This window comes from Colobus angolensis, unplaced genomic scaffold (genome assembly GCF_000951035.1).
Source record: "Colobus angolensis palliatus isolate OR3802 unplaced genomic scaffold, Cang.pa_1.0 Scaffold227, whole genome shotgun sequence".
NCBI classification, from domain to species: Eukaryota; Metazoa; Chordata; class Mammalia; order Primates; family Cercopithecidae; genus Colobus; species Colobus angolensis.
Window position 1 is genome coordinate 1,929,123 of NW_012115455.1, and position 21,462 is coordinate 1,950,584.

The following is a 21,462-nucleotide window of genomic DNA, read 5'->3' on the forward strand; positions in this document are numbered from 1 at the left end:
ACAAAAAGTGTGTTTTTGTTGTTGTTTAAAACAAATACATCCATGTAGTACTGCCTTAAACACGAAAATTTTGAAAAAAATCACCTTACCTTCCCCCATAAAAAAGCAAAAGAAATCATGTGTTACGCTCAAAGATCACGAGTTACATACTAAATTGGCTTCCAAATAGCATATATTCTAAATACTATGTTGTTTGCTAAAACTTGTAAAATTCAAGAAAAACTGTTTCCTTAATGAAGCACTTAAGAGTAAAACACTGAAATCCCAACAGGTTTGCTACTTTCAGTTATATGTGCTGGAGAAATATTCATTAAATGGAGCAGTGGCTCAGCAACACAATTTCCAAATGCTTATTACATAAATTTTAACATTATAACTTACAGAATGTAACCACCAAATGGAGAGCACAACTAAAAACAAAACATTAAATGCATTTTATTTTACAAATGGTAAAGGAAATAAATCCCAGATTAGGTTAAAATGTTGGGTTTGATGCCTTATCAAAATGGCCTTCATGAAAATATCTACCCAATGGTATTCTACATATCTCCCAATCCTATTTTAATGTTAATTTACAATGTAAATTATATTTTTGAAAATCTTCAATGAGTGAGACAGATGCACTCTTAAATCAATGGAGTTTTGAAAAGTATTTGAAACTTTAAAACTTCAACAATGTTCTCAATTAAATACTTTAACTTCCCATATTTTTAAAGTTGAACGACTACTTCCAGGTAATAGATGCACTGAATAAAAAGGATTTTTAATTGTATCTGAGGCATTTTTCATCTTTTTATCAATGCATAACTAAACTGTGACTTTAAAGACAAAGTTTAAACTCTTTAACTTGAATGTATTTTAATAGATCTTTGCTGATGTAAGAAGATGGAATTTGGGCACAGAAGGCTTTCCCAGTTTTGAGGGGAAGTTGACAGTTCTAGCTCTGATATTTTTGTCTTGAATTTAGCTGGGTTTTCTCTAAATTAAATCAACTAGTTAATCCTTCTCTTTCAATTTTGTTCAACGAAACTGGGCATGAATCACTATTAGAAGAATATATAAAATTTTAAAAGTTATAAATACCCTACTTGTAGAGCTTTGATAATGTGTGGATATTTTTGAAATACAAGAATATTCTGGTTTAAAAAATATGTACCTGCAGCTGACAAAATTTGTCTCACAGATATGAATGTTAGAATTATATTAAAAATTGCTTTCTTTTTTGGTTTTGGTTAGGTTCCTGAAAAAGAAAAACTTCCTAAACCAAGACTCAGTATTGCATTTGTACAAAATAAAATGACTACATATTAAACAGGCAAAGATAATACTGTTTTTCTCTGGTAATGGGATATCACATGCTTTAGAGTAGGGTTTTTGAAAACTAACTTCTATTAACTCCTTTTGGCAAAGAGGCTAGCATTCATTAATTTATAGAAAAACTTTTCCATTTACTACCCTGAGCAGAATAAAATAATACTCCTTCTCAAGGGAACTAGCCTAATCCTGGAGAGATATTCATACACTATTGAAAACTGGTATTTTTCTGGTTGGTTGGGAGCAAAGTACTAGCTTGGTAATGGTATCTATAGAAAGAAAGCCATGAAGAATAAAGCTACAGCTTTTTCTTCAGTGATACCATCCCCATTCAAGAGGTTTAAATTCGTTCTCTTGAGAAAGTCATAGATAGCAGTTCTGAGAGCTTTCCTTTCACAAGGGAAATACATGCTTACAATGTTAGGAGAATGTTGGTGACGTACTGATGGGGTTTTGGTATAGGTGTTCTTCCTGTTTGATAGTTTTCCTTCTAATAGTCAGGACCCTCAGCTGTAGAAGACATTCATACGGCCAACAGACACATGGAAAAATGCTCATCATCACTGGCCATCAGAGAAATGCAAATCAAAACCACAATCAGATACCATCTCACACCAGTTAGAATGGCAATCACTAAAAAGTCAGGAAACAACAGGTGCTGGAGAGGATGTGGAGAAATAGGAACACTTTTACACTGTTGGTGGGATTGTAAACTAGTTCAACCATTATGGAAAACAGTATGGCAATTCCTCAAGGATCTAGAACTAGATGTACCATATGACCCAGCCATCCCACTACTGGGTATATACCCAAAGGATTATAAATCATGCTGCTATAAAGACACATGCACATGTATGTTTATTGCGGCACTATTCACAATAGCAAAGACTTGGAATCAACCCAAATGTCCATCTGTGACAGACTGGATTAAGAAAATGTGGCACATATACACCATGGAATATTATGCAGACATAAAAAGGATGAGTTTGCGTCCTTTGTAGGGATATGGATGCAGCTGGAAACCATCATTCTTAGCAAACTATCACAAGAACAGAAAACCAAACACCGCATGTTCTCACTCATAGGTGGGAACTGAACAATGAGATCACTTGGACTCGGGAAGGGGAACATCACACATTGGGGCCTATCATGGGGAGGGGGGAGTGGGGAGGGATTGCATTGGGAGTTATACCTGATATAAATGACGAATTGATGGGTGCTGATGAGTTGATGGGTGCAGCACACCAACATGGCACAAGTATACATATGTAACAAACCTGCACGTTATGCACATGTACCCTAGAACTTAAAGTATAATAATAAAAAAAAAATGTTAGGAGAATGTATCTAGCTTTCAGGCCATTCTTCCATCAGGACTTAAAGCTTCAGAAGAATACCATAAATGTTTTGCTTTTTAGGAAAGAAGGAGTTTAAATTCTCAATGGGATCAAAGAAAGTTATGGGAGCACATGGGGTATGAGATATTTCCAAATAGCTTCAGAATTCTGCTACTGAGTATCAAATGCTACTCTGGAAAATATTGAACCTATACCCATGACATCACAATAATAGTCCTTTCATTTCTAAATATTTTATTGTATTTATAAATTATTTATTTGTCAAGAAAGTGGTAAGTACATAGTGTTTTAAAGTTTCAGGGTTCTGTGATATATAATTCTTTAAAAATATACTGATGGCCACTCATGCTGTGGTATAAAACATCTCAAAAATATTGGTTGTTTGAAAATGCCATATTTGGTGTACTTCTGTCCAATATTGTAGTACAGTGAAGATAGGTTAAGCACAGTCTATAACTGGCAAATTATCAGGATACAACTGTCAGGTCATGTTGTGATAAAAAACATGTGATGGTCAATAAAAACTGAAATGGAAACTCAGAAAAAATCGTAACCAAGTGGAAATATTGAAGTTTTCCAATGGCCTGATCCATATTAATTCAAGACAGCTCCCCTTCTGATACTTCAGATAATATTGGTCATGGATTGTTTTCATTATGGGAAGAAAATACATTTTTAATCCTACTGGTAGATTTTTCTAGCAGCATACTCGATGTAGTAAGTATATATTTAGATATATTGTAAATATACACAGTTGTTGAATAAATTACAGTGTTATGCAAAAATTCACACAAGGAGGCACTTGAGTGGCATGTTAGAAAATGATCTTTGGTAAAGGCAAAATGAAAAACCTACTTCATTTAGTTACAATGAAAATATATTAACTTACTGAAATGGAATGTTTCTCAACATAAAGATGTTTTTCAAATAGGCCATAAAATGGTAAATGCTATGGCTATAAACCTCTGCCTGTTTTCTCCTGTTTGCCATTTAGAGTCTCTTTGTAGTAGTAAATGATGATAGAAAGTTTTCACATTCAGAGTTGGTAATTTTCATTTGTTTTAACTTATTTTGAGGGGCAAAACCCCGGTATCTGATCTCAGTAGTAGTTGCACAGCTATATGGTATTTTTATTCAAATAAACAAATGAACTACATGTTTTATTATGTAGATGACAAATTACTAATGTCCAGGGCTTTCCAGAACCATTTTTTTCCAGCATTCCTTTAAACTATAGTAGGATTTTTGTATCCGACCCAATTTAATTGTCAAAAATTGCTTGAAAAGTCCAGGGTTTTAATATCTTCTGAATCTGCTGCTTTTGAAATTAGGCATTTCTGTTAAGTACTGAAAATGTATTGATGATATTATTCAATAGAAAAAAATAACTAAATGTAACAAAGGAACTGACTGAATATAAAAAATTTGGTACGTCACTGTACATCGTAATTTTAAAACATGAATCTGTCCTTTTATATTTCAGTCAAAGATGCAGGCATCACTGATATGTTTGTCACAGTAAATTTGAAAGTCACAAGTAGTCAAAAGATTTGAAAATCATTTCAAGAGTACTACAACATTTGGAAGTTATTATAGCTAGTCAATAACATTTGAAAAACATTTAAAGTGGTTGGTTTATAGATATTGTATTTAATATGATGGCTTAATTGATAAAAAACTGTTGGTAACTGCTATTCCATCAACTGTAATTGAAAATAATTAGTAATTGTACAAAAATAAGAATAGATCTTGAATTTTATATTTGGAAACTTGCTTTTAAGTGGTGTTTAATTAAAGCAAAGTTTCTATTGTTGCATGTGTATTTTTTAACCCATACCATTTGACCCATGAAAGTACGGTGGGTGGTATGGCTGGAAGATAATGGGGGGTGGCTCAGATGTTACATAAGTAGGGTACCCTGCCTCAGCCACAAAGTACGGAGCAGGCTGATAAAAGCAAGTTACTTTTTCTGTATTGGGTAGAATATTCAGTTCTCCAAGTACTTTCAAAGCCATCATGGTGATCAGGTGGAGAATCTGTCTTCTTTCATAACTCATGAGACAAACGGTGCTTTCATTCACAACTCCACGCAAGGTCATAAGGTAGTCATACGTGGTCATTCCTTCACCTATGAAATGGTTGTGGAGGTATGATTCAATTTTCTTGTGCTGTTCTTCTATATGAGGAAAATCAATAAAGAATCTAGAGCACATGTAACGTTCTAGGTTTTTGATTTCTGACATACAGGCTGGCTTGAAGCCATGAACCAGCAAGTTGCAGTACTTCAGAAGGCCACCACCTCTAATCTCTTCAGGTTTCCTGGTAGATATGAGCTTGTGTTGCAAATGTGTCATTGCTTCCTGGAAGTCTCCATACATGCTTTCAGCTACCACAACAGGACAGGACTCTTTGGTTAGCTTGGCATTTTTGTCACTGTAGAAGTCTAACATGGGATCCAAAATAATTTGAAAGGAATCTACACTAAATTCAAACTGCCGTTTGAGTGAACTCACAAATTTTAGTTCTAAATTCTTTCCAGTGTTATTTGAAAGGGAGATAAGACTCCAACAATCATTCGGATTGCAAACCTTGATGAATTTCTGTACGTAAGCCTCTTTCATGATATCTGGGGAGAGCTTTTCCTTCTTTACACCTTTTGGTAAAAAGTCAAGTAGACAACCTAGAACTGTATCCTTAACAACCTGAAATTCTTCGTTACTTGGAAGGTCAACACCAAAAATAATGTCCAGATCCTTATAGCTGATTCCATTATGGCTTGCAAGTATGTAACTTGCTATGGAACCATTCAATCTAGCATCTTTAACAACCATTCCTTGCCCTATGAGTTGATCTTTCACAGCATGAATGATGTCTTTTGGTTTTATCTCCATTGTGGGGAAATTCCCCTTTCCATGAATTGGAATTACTTCATCTAACACTTGATCCAGTGTTATAACTTGATCCCAAGTGAGATTGGCGAACCTGATTTCAGACATTGTGAAGTCAGTAGATCACTAGACAGCAAGCAAAATATTGGGAAGAAATATGTTAGCACCTTAAAATCAATGCTAAAGTATATAAAAAAGTTAAAAATAGACTTACCCTCAACATAAATCATGATAATACTAGGAAGGAAACTACCAATATATTTAATCATATTTAAATATAAAAGTGAAATAAAAGCCACAATGATTATGTCAAAGATGTTAGATACATTGATGAATGCAAACAAATTTCTCAGGAATTTGCTGGAGTGACTGTTGATACAAAATGGTGGCCTTTTTCAATCTTTCTTCATGTAAATACTATGATGATGGTATTTCTTTGGTGATATAAATTTTGTTCATGGGATAACCATGATGTATCATTGAGATTAATTATTATGATTTTAAAGTGAGACCAGGTAACATGTCTCTGTGTTAGAACCAATGGATTCAATAGCATAGTGTTTACAAACAATATACATAATCTTCAATCCCATAAGCATCAGATCACTCTCTCATACTTTTCAGTTTCATATATATAACTACTCTTACTTTAAAGAATATTACTGAAGTCTTCTGTTAGAGTATGAGCTCCTTTAATTCCTTAATAAGGAAAGTACCAAATTTAACACCTCTTCTATGTGCCCAGTAGCCCTTTAAAAAATGTTAGTTGAAGGAATGTCAATTTAAAATGAAAAACAGATGAGATTACTAAATTTGTACCTGAAATGAGAATAAGAATATATAAACCCATAAGATTCCTAAGCTTTAAAAAATGTTCACTGCAGATTTGCAATATAATATGCTCAGATAATTTTATAGTTTAGGGAATTTTAGGAAGTTAACATTTTATAATGTATAGTAACGTTATAAATGCAAGTAGATATAACTATGTAATTATGTACAATCACAGTGATTACATGGATCTTCAAGTACATTAATAAGCTGTCTAAACAAATAAATCTAGGAAAGTAAGTAACATTCAGCACGGACATAGTTTTGGAGTTAGGCATTTGTTCCTGACTTCCAGAAATAAAAAACAATATGAAGCTTAAGACAGATTTGTGTAGAAAGTATTCATATTTCACCTATCTAAGGAGCTATAAAAACAGAATATAAATATTTGAAATTTAGTATTATGTACTTCCCTAGTAGAACTACAGCAAACGGAATCATCTTATTTGACATCTACATGGACTAGTTTGATAGCACATGCATTTTGCAAAAGGTCAATTAAGCAACAGCATATCTGTGTTAGTGAGAAGGGAAAATTAAACCTATTCTGTTTCTCTGTATGAAATTCCTAGAAATATGAACTACAGACTGAATATTTATTTTTATTATATGATGAAAAGACCCACGAAATAGGATGCTTGTTTTAAGCCACTTTAATGACTGTTTATACAGTTTTATCAGCCACGTGAATATCCAAATCAATCCCTAAAGACGGCTGGACCAAACTGACTACATATCAGGCTTTCAGAATTTGATAACTTATCTATCCAATGAAATGATCTATATAGCATCTTTAGGATACTGAAAAGAGCAAGATGCTACATGAAGTGATACAACATGCAATGAGAACTGGTAATCTTATTTTCTAATTCCTTCTCCTGAAATTATCACTGAGTTATTACAAGCTAACAGTTTGTTATACTCAAATTCTCAATCTAGAAAAATAGTTCATAACACCGGATGGCTTCATGTAAAAGTTTTAGGAAGAAAAACAATTTACCTAATAAATATTTTTAAAATATCACATATAAACTATAAGATTTTAATTGATGATACAGCAAAAGTTCTAAAATTCCTTCTTCATGTGCAAATTTGTTTTGCAAATATATATTTTCCTTTCCTTAATGGCAAATTTCCATTGTCAGTATCAGTAAAAATTTTAAAAAATTCAATGTTCTAATCCTAGGCCTACAGTCTCCATGTAAATCATCTATGATCTGAAAATAAAGGAAAACATTTATGTTGCTATATTGACATTACTGAAATTACCAAATTCTTTCCCAAACAAAATTTGACAGGACCTTTATATACAAATAAAACCATTCAGAGACATAACTAAAATAAATCATTGCCAAAATGCAGAATTCCTTGATCAAAAGATATCTTTCAAACCAAGAAATAGGAAGCCCTACTTAACATCTTGGATCTGTTCTTAGATATCAGAGAAGGGAGAAGATAGGATTTTGTTTCCCAAACAGAATCACAGTAAGATCTTGCAAAGATAAGAAAGTGGCCTAAAATTTAACCTCACTTTACACCAGGAAAGTGGTGTAGAAAAACTGTCCATCAGTGTGCAACTTTCCAATAGCCACTTGATTATCTATGCTAGTGATTTCCAAACGTTCTAGTCTTTTCAATTATCTACAAGCTTTAAAAGCACACATATAAAATAGTTAAGGCCTAGTATTTCTTAATAATTACAGAAACAGTGAAGACAACTTGCTAGGATGTGGAGAAATGGTATCCTTGCATGAGCAACACATTTTTCAACTGTCTAAATTAAGGCTTTAATAATCAGTTAGGTTTTTTTTTTTAACTTTTCTCTAGCCATAACTATCAAAGCTTGTTTTTGAAATCAAGTCTATTTTATTGACATATCATTACTAACTGACAAATTCTGAGTTACCATATCACTAACTACCTTTACTGTTATATAAGAAAATGAAAATTATAAATTTTTTAAATTAGCCCTAGAAAAAAGTGTAATTATGATAAAAAATTGTGATACATATACACTCAAACATACATATACATATAGACATATATAAGTGCAAAATATAATAAAATACATGTCACAATGGAGTAAATATAAGTGATTTGTACTGATCTGGAATCTATATATGCCTCCAACAAGGCTGACCTCTATTAACATGAATAATCAAGATTTGACAATAATGTTATGCTCCGTTTGGCACCGCTACTGTTCATTTTCACATAATGTACAATATCAATGTGTTATTAGTACAAATTTCAAATATGGCATTAAAGTAATAGGACTTATCTTAATGTGTAGATTATGGCTCCATACTTAACCACATATAGTAGAGTCAATTACCCATGTATCAAAAACAGCACATTAGAGAACTTGTTGGGAAACTTAATTTGAATTTTCTAAATCAAAAGTATGGCTAAATAGAAACTTTGGATGAGTGTCATGGTAAAGGTGGAAAAACTGCAACAAAGTCACCCACATTGCTTTTAATACTGTCTTGGATACAATCCAACTCTTAGTTACTGAAAGTGTGTTTACTGAGTATGAATTATAAAACTACACTTTCATGAGTTAAAATTCCAAATTCAAGGTAGAAACTCTTCAATAACTTTCCACATAAACCTCAACAGAAGCACAAAACATGAAATTTCTAATTATCGTTTTCAAAATGTGGAGATCAGCAGTAGTTCACATTGCAGAATATTTAAAACTTCTTTTGGCTCCCTGTCTTCTCCCAATTTACTTATCCTTTAAGCTAACATTTTTCCCATCTAGCCTAACCTATTAGTATGCCTGTAATGTATCTGACTATAGTAAATGCCCAAATCAATACAAAGTGGTTTCCATTATTCAACTGGTTAAATTCATCTGGGAATGCAAAGCAAAGCAAGCAATTTGCCAAGATATCACAGAAGACTGTGAATGGATATTTGTATAACAAATAAAATGTAATTGTTCTCCCTATTACAACCCTATGTTCCCTCTGATCATGGGAAAAATAGGAAGTTAGCCACTCTTTACCTGTCTATATTAATGTTAGAACTATAAAGAGAATGAGAAAAGATGTCATACTTACATTGAAAGGATTAATTTCAAGAACGCAATATAGTTGAGTTAAAACGATTATTCAGATCCTTCAGTGAAGATAGGAATTTTCATATTATCACTGAATAAAGTCATAAACCAATCCGAAAAACTGCAAGATAATACAAGCAAAAATAAAGTTCTTTAATAGATATTATATACAAATAATATAATGATGCCCCACAGCCAACAGTCCTGCAAATTATATATATATATATATATATATACACACACACATACATGCAGACACACACACATACATACACACAGAAGAAATGAGTCTAATGCATGTTAAAATTTGACAACCACTATTTTAGAGCAATCATTTTATCTGTGTGTAAATATACAGATTTCTGGGTCCCACCTCCAGAGTTTCTAATTTAGCAGGTCAGATGTGGGGCCAGAATATCTGCATTTCTAATAACTTCCAAGATGATGCTGATGCTGCTGGTCAGGGAATGACACATTAAGAACTGTTTTACTAAAGGAAACTAAGAAGAAATGGTAAAGGAAAAGCAGTCTCAATAGCAGTGCCTAGTCCCTCATATTTTGGCTATTTCTACCAAATTTAAAACATTACATTAAATAATACAGAAAATTCTAATCAAAGTGAATGCTCTTTTAAACCATAAACTTTTGAAAACATTTTAACAGTGCGATATTGTTTTGTGAGCTGGACATTAAGGCTAGTAGAAAGTCTTTCTAAAGCTTGTACGTATTGTGGTCCTAAATCTAATTAGTTCTTTTACCTATAATAAATGATTGTATACAAAAATGAATTCCTGTACTTTAGAAACTTTCAAGTTATATATCCATATATATCTACCTATAGAAAAACAACAAGATTTTGGTCAGAATGTATTATATTTTACCAGTATAAAGAAGTATTACACATGATTTGACTATGGGAAAGAGGTACTAGATATTTTATTTGACATATTGCATTTGTTTCCAAGAGAAAATATTACTGTCTGTGAGAAATAACGGTTCAGTATTTAAACAATGATTTACCCATAACCAACCATTATCCCTTTAAAATACAGATACCTATTTCAGAAAAAATAGTATTTTCTTATATCAAGAAGAAGAGATGACACTTATCAAATAATATCAATTTGATGCTTCCATGCTGTGTTCAATAAGATTGTAGAATACCCTGAATAGTATACTGCAATAAAAAACTATAAAATAAAGTGTTAATCATCTCACAGAAGTCTCTTGCATTGTTTTCACTCAGTCAAAAGTAAAACCTATTATTATTACTTTAACCTAAAAGAAAACTACCATTGGTATTTTACTCATTCAATACTGAAAGGAACAACAGTAAATAAAATACTGATTTTGATACTTGTGAACCAATAAGCCGGGCAAGGTCAGACAGAGCCCTCACCCAGTCATTAACTTTGTGTCTGACTCCATGATGAAAAATGTAAGATGTCTACTGTTTTGTCATTTTGCTCTTCAAAAATAAAGTTGTGATATCAGTTAACTAGTTGGATGCTCAAATCATATACTTTTAATAATTGTTGGGAAATATAGAGGGAGTTGTAAAAGGAATAAAGCATTAAAATAGCTATGTAGCAATAAGAGAAACCCTTTTAACCAAATTATCTTGACAGTGAAATTTGATTTTCTTTTCAACTATCAACACTGCAGATATCTTTTGTTCTTGTTTATTGTGCTAATCCAAAGCAAAAGGATACCAAAGATAGTAAAAGTCAAAGCAAGTGAGTTGTTTTAAATGGGACAAAAGTGATCTCTGTACCAACAGAGAGCGCTAGAGCTTCAGTTGCCTAATTATAGAGAAAGCTAATTAAAAGTAGAAATGTGTTTCCAATAGTCCTTATTGTATCAATAAGAATGAGACTGATAAAGAAAATGTGGCACATATACACCATGGAATACGATGTAGCCATTAAAAAGGATGAGTTCATGTCCTTTGCAGTGACATGGATGAAGCTGGAGACCATCATTCTCAGCAAACTAAAACAGGAACAGAAAACCAAACACCGCAGGTTCTCATTCATAAGTGGGAGTTGAACAATGAAAACACATGGACACAGGAAGGGGAACATCATACACTGGGACCTATTGGGGGGTGGGGGGCTAGGGGAGGAATAGCATTAGGAGAAATACCTAATGTAGATTACGGTTTGATGGGTGCAGCAAACCACCATGGCACGTGTATACCTATGTAACAAACCTGCACGTCCTGCACATGTATCCCAGAACTTAAATTATAATAATAATAAAAAAAGAATGAGATTGAAAACAAATGGACTTTTAATATACTTTGCCTTGAAAAAGTCATTTATATTTTGCAGTTTTCTCTACACATCAAATATTTCTCTATTTTTTCCAGATATCTTGAATCTACAATAATTGTACATATTTTCTTTTCTGAATGTCTACTAGATATAGCAGACATTCAGATATTCTATTTAATAGATACCCATAAAACTTTGAAGTAATTCTTAGAATAGCCACCAAATTAGAATATATGCCCCTTTAAAGGGAGATATTATTCCATAGAATAATTTAGATTATAGGCTATGGAAAACTAGTAGTAAGGTGTAAAAAAATAGAGGTACATATACTTAAAGTTGACCCCATGTTGTCCACCCCATCTTTAAATTAAGATTCCTAGTTGCAACACCTTAAGGCAGATACTTTATCCATGGTTGTAACACTAATTTATTCCTGTAATAGCTAAGGCTTTAAAATGTGTTTAAAATAAAATGGAAATTAAGAAGTTGAAAAGAGCCAGTTTTTATTTTCAATTAGGTTCATTAGTTTTTTGTTCCACTAACATCTGGATAAGTTTTGCTTACAAAAGAAAGAACTAAGTCTGTGTTTAGAGTCCAATTGTAGATGCAAAATATTTAAAGGAACTTTGTTCTCAATAAAAGATAGCATTAACATTAAGCTCTGCAGACAACACATGAAGATCCTTTTATAAATACTATAATCAGAATATGTTTATCAGTTGTTCTAAATAGGCAGCTACTTTATCATCTGTTCAAAATATATATCTTGAGTAAAATTTGTTGTTTGATTTTAATAATGTGTTAGTCTGTCCCTCTTTGAGGACTTCTGTATTAATGCATTACATTAAAAATAATTACAAAGCAATCTTGAAACATATTTCAGGTTAAAATCTGGCAAAGGAAGAAAGTTTTAAATCAAAAAGTATAACAATTTAAATGAAAAACTGTTTTACATGTTTCCAATGTTCTTATCTAGGTAAAAAGTATAATATTCAGTTTATCTCTGTATTGTTGAATTTGGAATTGTAATCTAGATGTGTGATATTGTAATAGCCAAACACAACAAATTTAAATAAGCATGAGGAAGTCATAGTAAGACTAAGCTATTTGCACGCATATATTAAACTTTTATTATTGTGTAATTATAATTTTTATATGATTTACTACAACACTTAAATTGCACAACAATACTTACATCACAAAATACTGTATCATTTATGCTATAATACATTGTGGATGTTAACACTGTTGATGTGCTGAGTCTATAGCATTCAAAGTTTCAGAACGGAGTTCTCAATAACTGTTCACTTATATAGTATTAGTCATTTTCAAATTTCATTCCAAAAAATGACTCACATTACTATAGATAATGCTAAAACAACTCCAATTTGGGTCAATTCACAAACTTATTTTAGTTGCAATAAGGTTCATATACCAAAACAATACTTGCAAAAATTCACTTGTCCAGGACTCTACTAATGAATGTGTTCATTTCCAAAATTTATAGCCACTCACAAACATACCTCAGATAATTGTGAAGCTTGAAAAAGAGATGTTTATTTTTAATTCTTAATTAAAAATGTCTTTAATTATATTTAAAATGAAATTATTTCACACACTTTTAACTACTATATATGGCGTGATGCTCGGAGATGTATGTAGGCAATGTTTTTCAGGGTTGACCCATGCTGGGAGGAGGAGAGCTTCAATTTATCTTGTACCAAAAGATGATGGGAGTGTTAAACGTTTTAGTCTCTATTCAGACCTATGAGAAGGCAGGCATATACTTTCCATGTTAGTGCTATTTATATCCTGCTCTGTCATTTCTTTTTAACTTTATGATCATCTCTTTTAAAATACTGTGCTTAGCTCCATTTCCCTTTTTTTGTTTGTTTGTTTGTTTTGTTTTTTGAGACAGAGTCTTACTCCATTCCCCAGGCTGGAGTGCAGTGGCGCGAACTCAGCTCACTGCAACCTCCACCTCCCAGGTTCAAGAGATTCTCCTGCCTCAGCCTCCTGGGTAGCTGGGATTACAGGTGCCTGCCATCACGCCTGCCTAATTGTTTTACTTTTAGCAGAGATGGGGTTTCACCATGTTGTCCAGGCTGATCTCAAACTCCTGACCTCAAGTGATCCATCTGCCTCAGCCTCCCAAAGTGCTGCGATTAGAGGCATGAGCCACCATGCCTGGCCTCCATTTCCCATTTTAAGAGTCAAAGTGTTCTTACTGACAGAGATTTACACAAATTCCAAGTTTCCTGTCATTTGATGTATAGAGAAATAACTTCTTGAAATTCTTACATGTAGGTGGAACCATACTATAAGATCCTTGACTTAAGAGGCTTAGGTGAAAGATTCATTGGAATAATTAAAAAAAAAATGCTAGGCATCTATAAACACGAAGAGAAAATAGCATACAGGTCCCAAAAAGGAACAGTTCTCAATTTAAGAGCTTGGTGAGCAGAAGCTTTCCCCAGGCTAAACTTCTGCCCCTAATCCCAGCGAAATCTTACCACATTCTTCTCACTCTGCCCTAAACCAGATAAATACAATTCTTGCTGTGTTCACTTGTTTGTATTGCTATGGCTGTTATCTATTGCTTCTAAGGATAAAAGTATACACTGTTATAAGTAAATCATTGCCTGGTTTCTTTTAGGTTTAGCACCATTCCCTTGTAGTGTGGCAGTAAGAGAGAAAAGTTAGGCAGTTATGGTGGGTCCTTGGTAAAACTCCTTTAAGCGGAGAAACAGCCTGAAAAATCAGGCTGCAGGCACAGATAAGAAAACTTGCACAAACCTCTGGCCCACTCAGATAAACGAACAAGGCCCAACATAGAAATGCCTTTGTTCTTTGTGCATAAGATATGCTCACAGCCACTTTAATAAGGGAACAAGGCTCAGCATAGAAAAGCTTTTGTCCTTTGTATAACCAGCAGGCTTCAAGGAAATAGTATCTTCTCCTTTTGTGGGCATATACATGGTGGGTTCTGGTGGGTTCTGGTGGTCACTTTCATTTCCTTTTCTGGACAAGCTTTGGACTGTGAGCCCAATCTCTATGAATCATCACTTCAGCTCCTGATTGGTCCCAGGTCCAAGCTTTCACTTCAGCACCTGATAGGTCCAGGCTAAGCTAAGTAGTCCCTATGAATCATCACTTCAGCTCCTGATTGGTCCCAGACCAAGGTCCCAGGCCAAACTAAATCACACTTTCTCTAAGCAAGCCTACAGATTAAGCATATTCCTTCCCTTCCCAGTCCATAAAAACCCTGGACCCCAACCTCATGGTGGGCAACCAATTCTGGCACCCCTCTCTGCTGCAGAGAGCTTTCTTCTTTCACTTATTAAACTTTCACTCCAATCTCACCCTTGTTTCTGTGCTCCTTAATTCTCTTGGACATGAGACAAAGAACTCTAGGTACTATCTCAGACAATGAAGTACTGCTACATATGTTGGGGCATTGGCAAAAATACAACATAGTTTGCTGCATTGGCTGGGAAGAAAGGGATTCATCTAAAGGATAAGAGCAGACCATTAACTCTTTACTTTCATTTCCAAGGCTTCTTATCCTAAGTTTTTTTTCTCTCAAGAGCAAACAAAAACAAAGGGTCCCTTTCAGCCAGTTAAAAATGAATAGTGTGGCTGCCAGCCTTAAGACTCAGGGGAAAGGCTTGCTGGAGAGAACTTTTTCAATCTCCCTTTGCCCTCACATGTTGAAAATGTTGATTCTGTTCCAATCCAGTTTCCTTTCACAAAGGACCTAGCTGTCATGTGAGGCCAGAAGGAAGTCCTCGGGGCAACTGAGGGTATCTGGCTGAGGCTACACTTCAGTGTTACCTGGAAGCCCTTGGAACAACTCCTGTCACCAACAGCCCATTAGGGAATTGGCACAGGGACTTTCAGTCTTTTTCTATCACATTTTCCTTCTTTCTTTTCGCAACGATCATGTTTCCTATCCCTGCTTTGTATACAATGTTGTAGATGTTTTTGCAACCTGGGGATATAGTCTTATTGGGCAAAGTCAGCCGGAGCCTTAGGAATGTAATTCAACAAATTATTGTCTCTGTGGTTTCCTTAAAATGGGGGATTCCAAGACCTAGATCTGAAAACCTATTTATCTCCCAACAATAGCACTCAATGGAGTTAAACAGGGAGTTATTTCTCCCCAAGCATCTATCCCCCCACTTCATTTAAGCCATTCCTTTTACCATGTGAGAAGCCAGCACTGCCCAGCAGAACTAAAATACTTTTCTATGAAACAAGTTGATATGGTTTGGCTATGTCTCCACCCAAACTTCATCTTGAATTCCCATGTGTTGTGGGAGGGACATGGTGGGAGGTAATTGATTCATGGCGGAAGTCTTTCCTGTGCTGTCCTCATGAGAGTGAGTCTCATGAGATCTGATGGTTTTAAAAAGAGTGTTTCCCTGCACAAGTTCTCTCTCTTTGCTGCCACCCATGTAAGATGTGACTTGCTCCTCTTTGCCTTCCAACATGATTGTCAGGCATCCCCAGACATGTGGAACTGTAAGTCCAATTAAATCTCTTTCTTTTGTAAATTGTCCAGTCTCAGGTATGTCTTTATCAGCAGCATGAAAACGGACTAATACACAAGTTAATTTTCTTCTGCTGGGAGACATACTTTAAGACAGCCCCTCAAGCCCTAAAACTCTCTTTCTAACTTTTGTCAAAGTTTTTATCTAACAATTCAGACCTTACAGCACCATCTAGTGGGATGGAATTTTTCTCCTTGGGGAGCCTTGTCAGCTCTTTGCTCCAAATTTCTAGTTCCCCAATTTTTTTCTCTCTTACATCCATCAGTCATCAGGCCCTGTACCCTATTTATAGTCAGAAAAACTCCACTTTCAATAGCCAGGAGGAAGCCATCCTGGTAAGAAAGATTCCAGCCTTGATGCTGTCCCCATCAAAGGCAAAACAGCCATTCAGTCTTTGTGTTCTTTTAAGGCACATGCTCTGCATGTAACTACATTGGCATTTAAACAAAAATGGGATTTTATGTTTGGAAGTCAATTGGTGCCATTCTCTGGAATTCTAATGTTTCACTGGGGCCACCGGAAGGGAAACCAGAGATAGTATTAAAACACTCCCTCCGTTAAAGAGTCTTGCCCAAATCCAACTACTACATAATCTCTCCCAGGCCACTAGGGTACCTTGGGAGCCTCATGGGCCAAGTGGGTCTAGGAAACCAGGAAGATGGAGGGCTAGGGTCACTCCGGGTCACTCAGAAAAGAGAAAGGAGACACTTTTCCCCCCTCCTCTTTTCTAGTTGGGTAACAAACCATCTGCAGTCTGTACTCCTCTTGAGTGCATTCTAAAACTCCTTTGACCCTAGGACTCTAGGAAACTCCTTTGACCCTAGGACTCTAAAGAAACAAAAATGGCATATATCTATTGTACAAGCACATGGCCATCTTACCAACTGCAGGATTGAGAGAAGGCCTGGCCTCCTCAGGGAAGTGTTAATTTCAATACTATCCAACGACTAAACCTTTTCTGCAGACTGTAGGGCAAATGGTCTGAGGTTCCCTACACACAAGCTTTCTTTGCCTCACAAGATAACCCAGATCTTTGTAAGCACTGTAAAATTAATCCTGCCCTCTTGGCAGTCATTTCAGCCAAGTCTACAAAAAATAACTCCCCAAAGTCAGAAAAACAAACCCCTGCGTAACTCTCAAATGCAACTTTTAAATGCCCTACCTTTCCCCCTTATCCAGGGCCCCCAGCAGTCATATCATCAGCTCCTCTGGCTGTAATACCCAAGAAGCCCCCAATTTCGCTGCTGTTTCTGCAGGAAATGACGAATGGACATGGTACTATTGGGGTTCAAGTTCCCTTCTCATTGCAGAACCTTAAACAAACAAAGGGGGTCCTAGGCAAGTTTTCTAATGACCCCAATAAGTATATAAAGGCCTTCCAAAATCTAACCCAAGTGTTTAATCTTGCATGGGGAAATGTTTTGTTACTCGTAGCCAAACCCTAATGGCTGCCAAAAAACAGGCAGCCCTACAGGCAGCAGAGAGATTCAGAGACAAATACCATGTCTCCTATAGCCAGTCAACAGAGAAACCCAGTCAAAAGGGAAAAGACGGTGAAGACAAAAAAAAAAAAAAAAAAAAAAGAAAAAGCAGCATCCTCATTCCCAATAGAATGCAAAGAACCAGAACCAAACATCTTAATTACTGTAAACTGTCTTTGTTAAATAAAAAACCAGATGGCCTTTTTAAAAAGGCTGAGAGAAACTTTAGTGAAACACACCTCCCTATCTCGTAATTCAATTGAGAGACAGATAATCTTAAAAGACAAATTTATTACCCAGGAAGCCCCTGATATCAAAAGAAAACTACAAAAGCAGGCTATGGGACCAAAGAGTACCTTATAAAAACCTCCTGAAGGCAGCCTCCTCGGTCTTTTACAACAGAAACCACGAGGAGGCCCAGGAAAAAGAGGGGAAGCACAAGAAAAGAACAGAAGCAGTAGTGGCCACTTCACAGGTCTATAAAATCCAGAGTCCTGGCTGGGTGCAGTGGCTCATGCCTGTAATCCCAGCATTTTGGTAGGCCGAGGCGGGAAGATCACTTGAGGTCAGGAGTTCGAGACCAGTCTGACCAACATGGTGAAAAAAAAAATACAAAAATTAGCTGGGCGTGGTGGTGGGGACCTGTAATCCCAGCTACTTGGGAGGCTGAGACAGGAGAATTGCTTGAACTCAGGACGTGGAGGTTTCAGTATGCCACTGCATTTCAGCCTGGGCAACAGAGCAAGATTCTGTCTCAAAAAACAAACAACAACAACAAAACATCCAGAGTCCCCTGGTGCACCTGCTAATTGCTATCAGTATGGCAAACCAGAACACTTCAAAAGGGAGTGCCCAGGCAATAAAAAAGCTACCTCAACTCTGTCCAGCTTGTGGTAGGGACCACTAGAAGGCAGACTGTCCCTGGAGGTGCAAGTCACCAGGTCCAGGGCCTGTCTCACAAATGATCCAGTAGGACTAATGGGTCCTGAGGCTCAACTCCCCGGCTCCATAAATTCGGACTGCCATTATGACCCAGGGACCCTGGGTAATTCTGGAGGTAAAAGGGAGGAAGGTAAACTTCCTTCTAAACACCGAAGCTGGTCTTTCTGCTCTCCTCCCTAATCCAGGCCTCCCTTCCTCCCATTGCACAATTGTGAAGGGCTTTGCACTAAAAACTCTTCATAATTTCTTAGCTAAAAGGGAATATAGGGCCTCAAAATCTAAAGCTCAGCTCTGTCAGACTTCAGTAAAGTACGTAGGTCAGCCTTATCAAAAGGGATGGGAGCACCAGGTAAGAAAAGGATTAAGCCCATTTCCTTTAACAGTTAAGAGGATTCTTAGGCATTAATGAATTTTGCAGACTGTGGGTACCTGGGTACAGTGGAATAGCTCACCCTTTATACCACCTCATGAAAGAAACTCGAGCAGATAAAACTCACTCCCTAATTTAAGAATATAAAACTCAAAAGCCTTTCACCAGTTAAAGCAAGCCTTGCTTGAAAGCAGCAGCCTTCTTCAGTCTTCCCATAGGGAAGGCATTTAATCTCTATGTATCAGAAAGGAAGGGGATAACCCTGGAAATTTTAACTAAGACTCGAGGTGCAGCTCAACAATCAGTGGGTTATCTAAGCAAGGAATTTAACTTAATGGCTAAAGGATAGCCAGCTTGCCTCTAAGAAGTTGCAGTGGTGGTTTTGCAGTTGCCAGAAGCCAACAGGTTAACCATGGGGAATAACTTAACTGTTTATACCCCACACAATATAGCAGAACTGCTGTCCTCTAGGGAAAGTCTCTGGCTAACAGACAATCACCTCCTCAAGTATCAAGCTTTGCTGCTAGAGTGATCTGCAGTCAACCTAATAAACTCCCCTTGTCCGAATGCAGTCACTTTCTTCCAGAGAAAACTAGAAAACCTGAACATTACTGTGAACAGATAGTGGTATAAACCGATAAAAGAAATAATAAAAACTACTGTTTATATTCTCTGTAGTTTTAATAAAAATAATTTTCTTAAAAAGTTCTCAGCTTAATTAAAAGTGGATATCTAAGTTATAGGTATATTTTTAAAGGCCTTTATGTTTTTTCTCTTCATAAATCTTTTTTTCTGGAAAAAGCTTTTTCTCAGTCAACTGAATTAGTTTTCTCCACTCCGTATTGCCACTCTTGGTGCATGCATAAAAGGCCCTAGGATAACTTCTGGTAACCCAGGACTCTTTGAGAAAACAGAAAAGTCACCACAAATCCCATTTTGGGAAAAATATCTGTTTTCCTCATTAAACCCCTGAAATTAGAGGCAAATAAATACCTCTCAAAATCTGTTTTCACCTTCCAGGTATGCCTGTTTATCGGGCCGCAGAAACTACATACTTTCTGAGCCCTATTCTTAAATGGCTCCACCCTAAGCTGCTGGATTTTCTTCTGCCTGGCTGTGTAGTTATACATGTGTTGCATGTGTAATGTCTATTTAAAAAGAGCTCTAATTAATTAACTTGAAAAAGGATAAGCATTTGGATCAAATATTTTTTAAAGGGAAAAATAAAAGCTCTGGTACCTTTCAGTTCATATGACTTTAATCTTTAAAAACTAAAAACAGCCTTAAAGATTACTGGTAAAATGCAAATATCTTCAAAATATAAATAGGTAGTCTAAATTACGCAAGTCACATACTAGGTTTGCTAAATATTTTAAGGTTTTAAACTGCTTCTTTGGCGTTTAAAAACTGTTCAACTTGTCTGTTTCACAATGGGTAAGGTCTGGGGACATATGAAAGTAACCATGCCCCTAATTATGCTGAAAAAAGTAAAACTTTATCTGCACCTACTATATAATTAAAACAACTTACTAAGTTTTACATTAAAGTTAAAAATTGCTAAGAGTTACCATTATAACATGTAATTAAGTCTACTGTATTAGTTTATTTTCATGCTTCTGATAAAGGCATACCTGAGACTGAGAGAAAAAAAGAGGTTTAATTGGACTTACAGTTCCACTTGGCTGGGGAGGCCTGAGGATCATGGTGGGAGGCGAAAGGCACTTCTTATATAGTCGCAGCAAGAGAAAATGAGGGAGAAGCAAACGTGGAAAGCCCTGATAAACCCATTAGATCTCATGAGACTCATTTACTATCATGAGAATAGCACAGGAAAGACCAACCCCATGATTCAGTTACCTCTCCATGGTCACTCTAACAACATGTGGGAATTCTTGGAGATACAATTAAGTTGAAATTTGGGTGGGGACAAAGCCAAACCATATCAACTACTGAAAATGGATTTACATGCAAGGTGTGTGAAAAAAGTAAAATGTGTTTTTACTAAAAAAAGTGTAAGAAGGCATTGAAATGTACATTTTGCCTAGGGATAAAGAATTTTCTAAAGTAAAATAAAGCAGAAGATTTAAGCAAACTATGAAAAAACTGTATGAATTAATCTTACCATGAAAACTCTGTACACACATATTAACTAAATTCAAAAGAGTATTACATATATTTTTCTCTAAGTTAAGCATTAAAATAAAAGCACAAGGTACTCTTTTCAGCAAAATGTGTAAAGGGTTATAAAATGTTTATAAGGCATTTCGGCAAGATGGCCGAATAGGAACAGCTAGAGTCTCCAACTCCCAGCGCAAAGGACACAGAAGACCGGTGATTTCTGCATTTCCAACTGAGGTACTGGGGTCATCTCACTAGTGAGTG

General features: G+C 35.6%; 1 protein-coding gene across 1 annotated transcript in view; it reads right to left on the bottom strand.

The window, feature by feature from the left end:
• Nucleotides 1-2,885: 2,885 nt before the first annotated feature.
• The window catches only part of FAM46D (family with sequence similarity 46, member D), a 38,960-nt gene continuing 20,383 nt past the window's right edge, over nucleotides 2,886-21,462 (bottom strand). Inside the window, exons 2-3 of the mRNA XM_011944126.1 lie at nucleotides 9,460-9,579; nucleotides 2,886-5,686 (exon numbers count right to left, since the gene is read on the bottom strand). Coding sequence (XP_011799516.1) covers nucleotides 4,499-5,668 — 1,170 coding nt within the window. The 5' untranslated portion in view covers nucleotides 5,669-5,686; nucleotides 9,460-9,579 and the 3' untranslated portion in view covers nucleotides 2,886-4,498. The remainder of the gene's footprint in view (nucleotides 5,687-9,459; nucleotides 9,580-21,462) is intronic.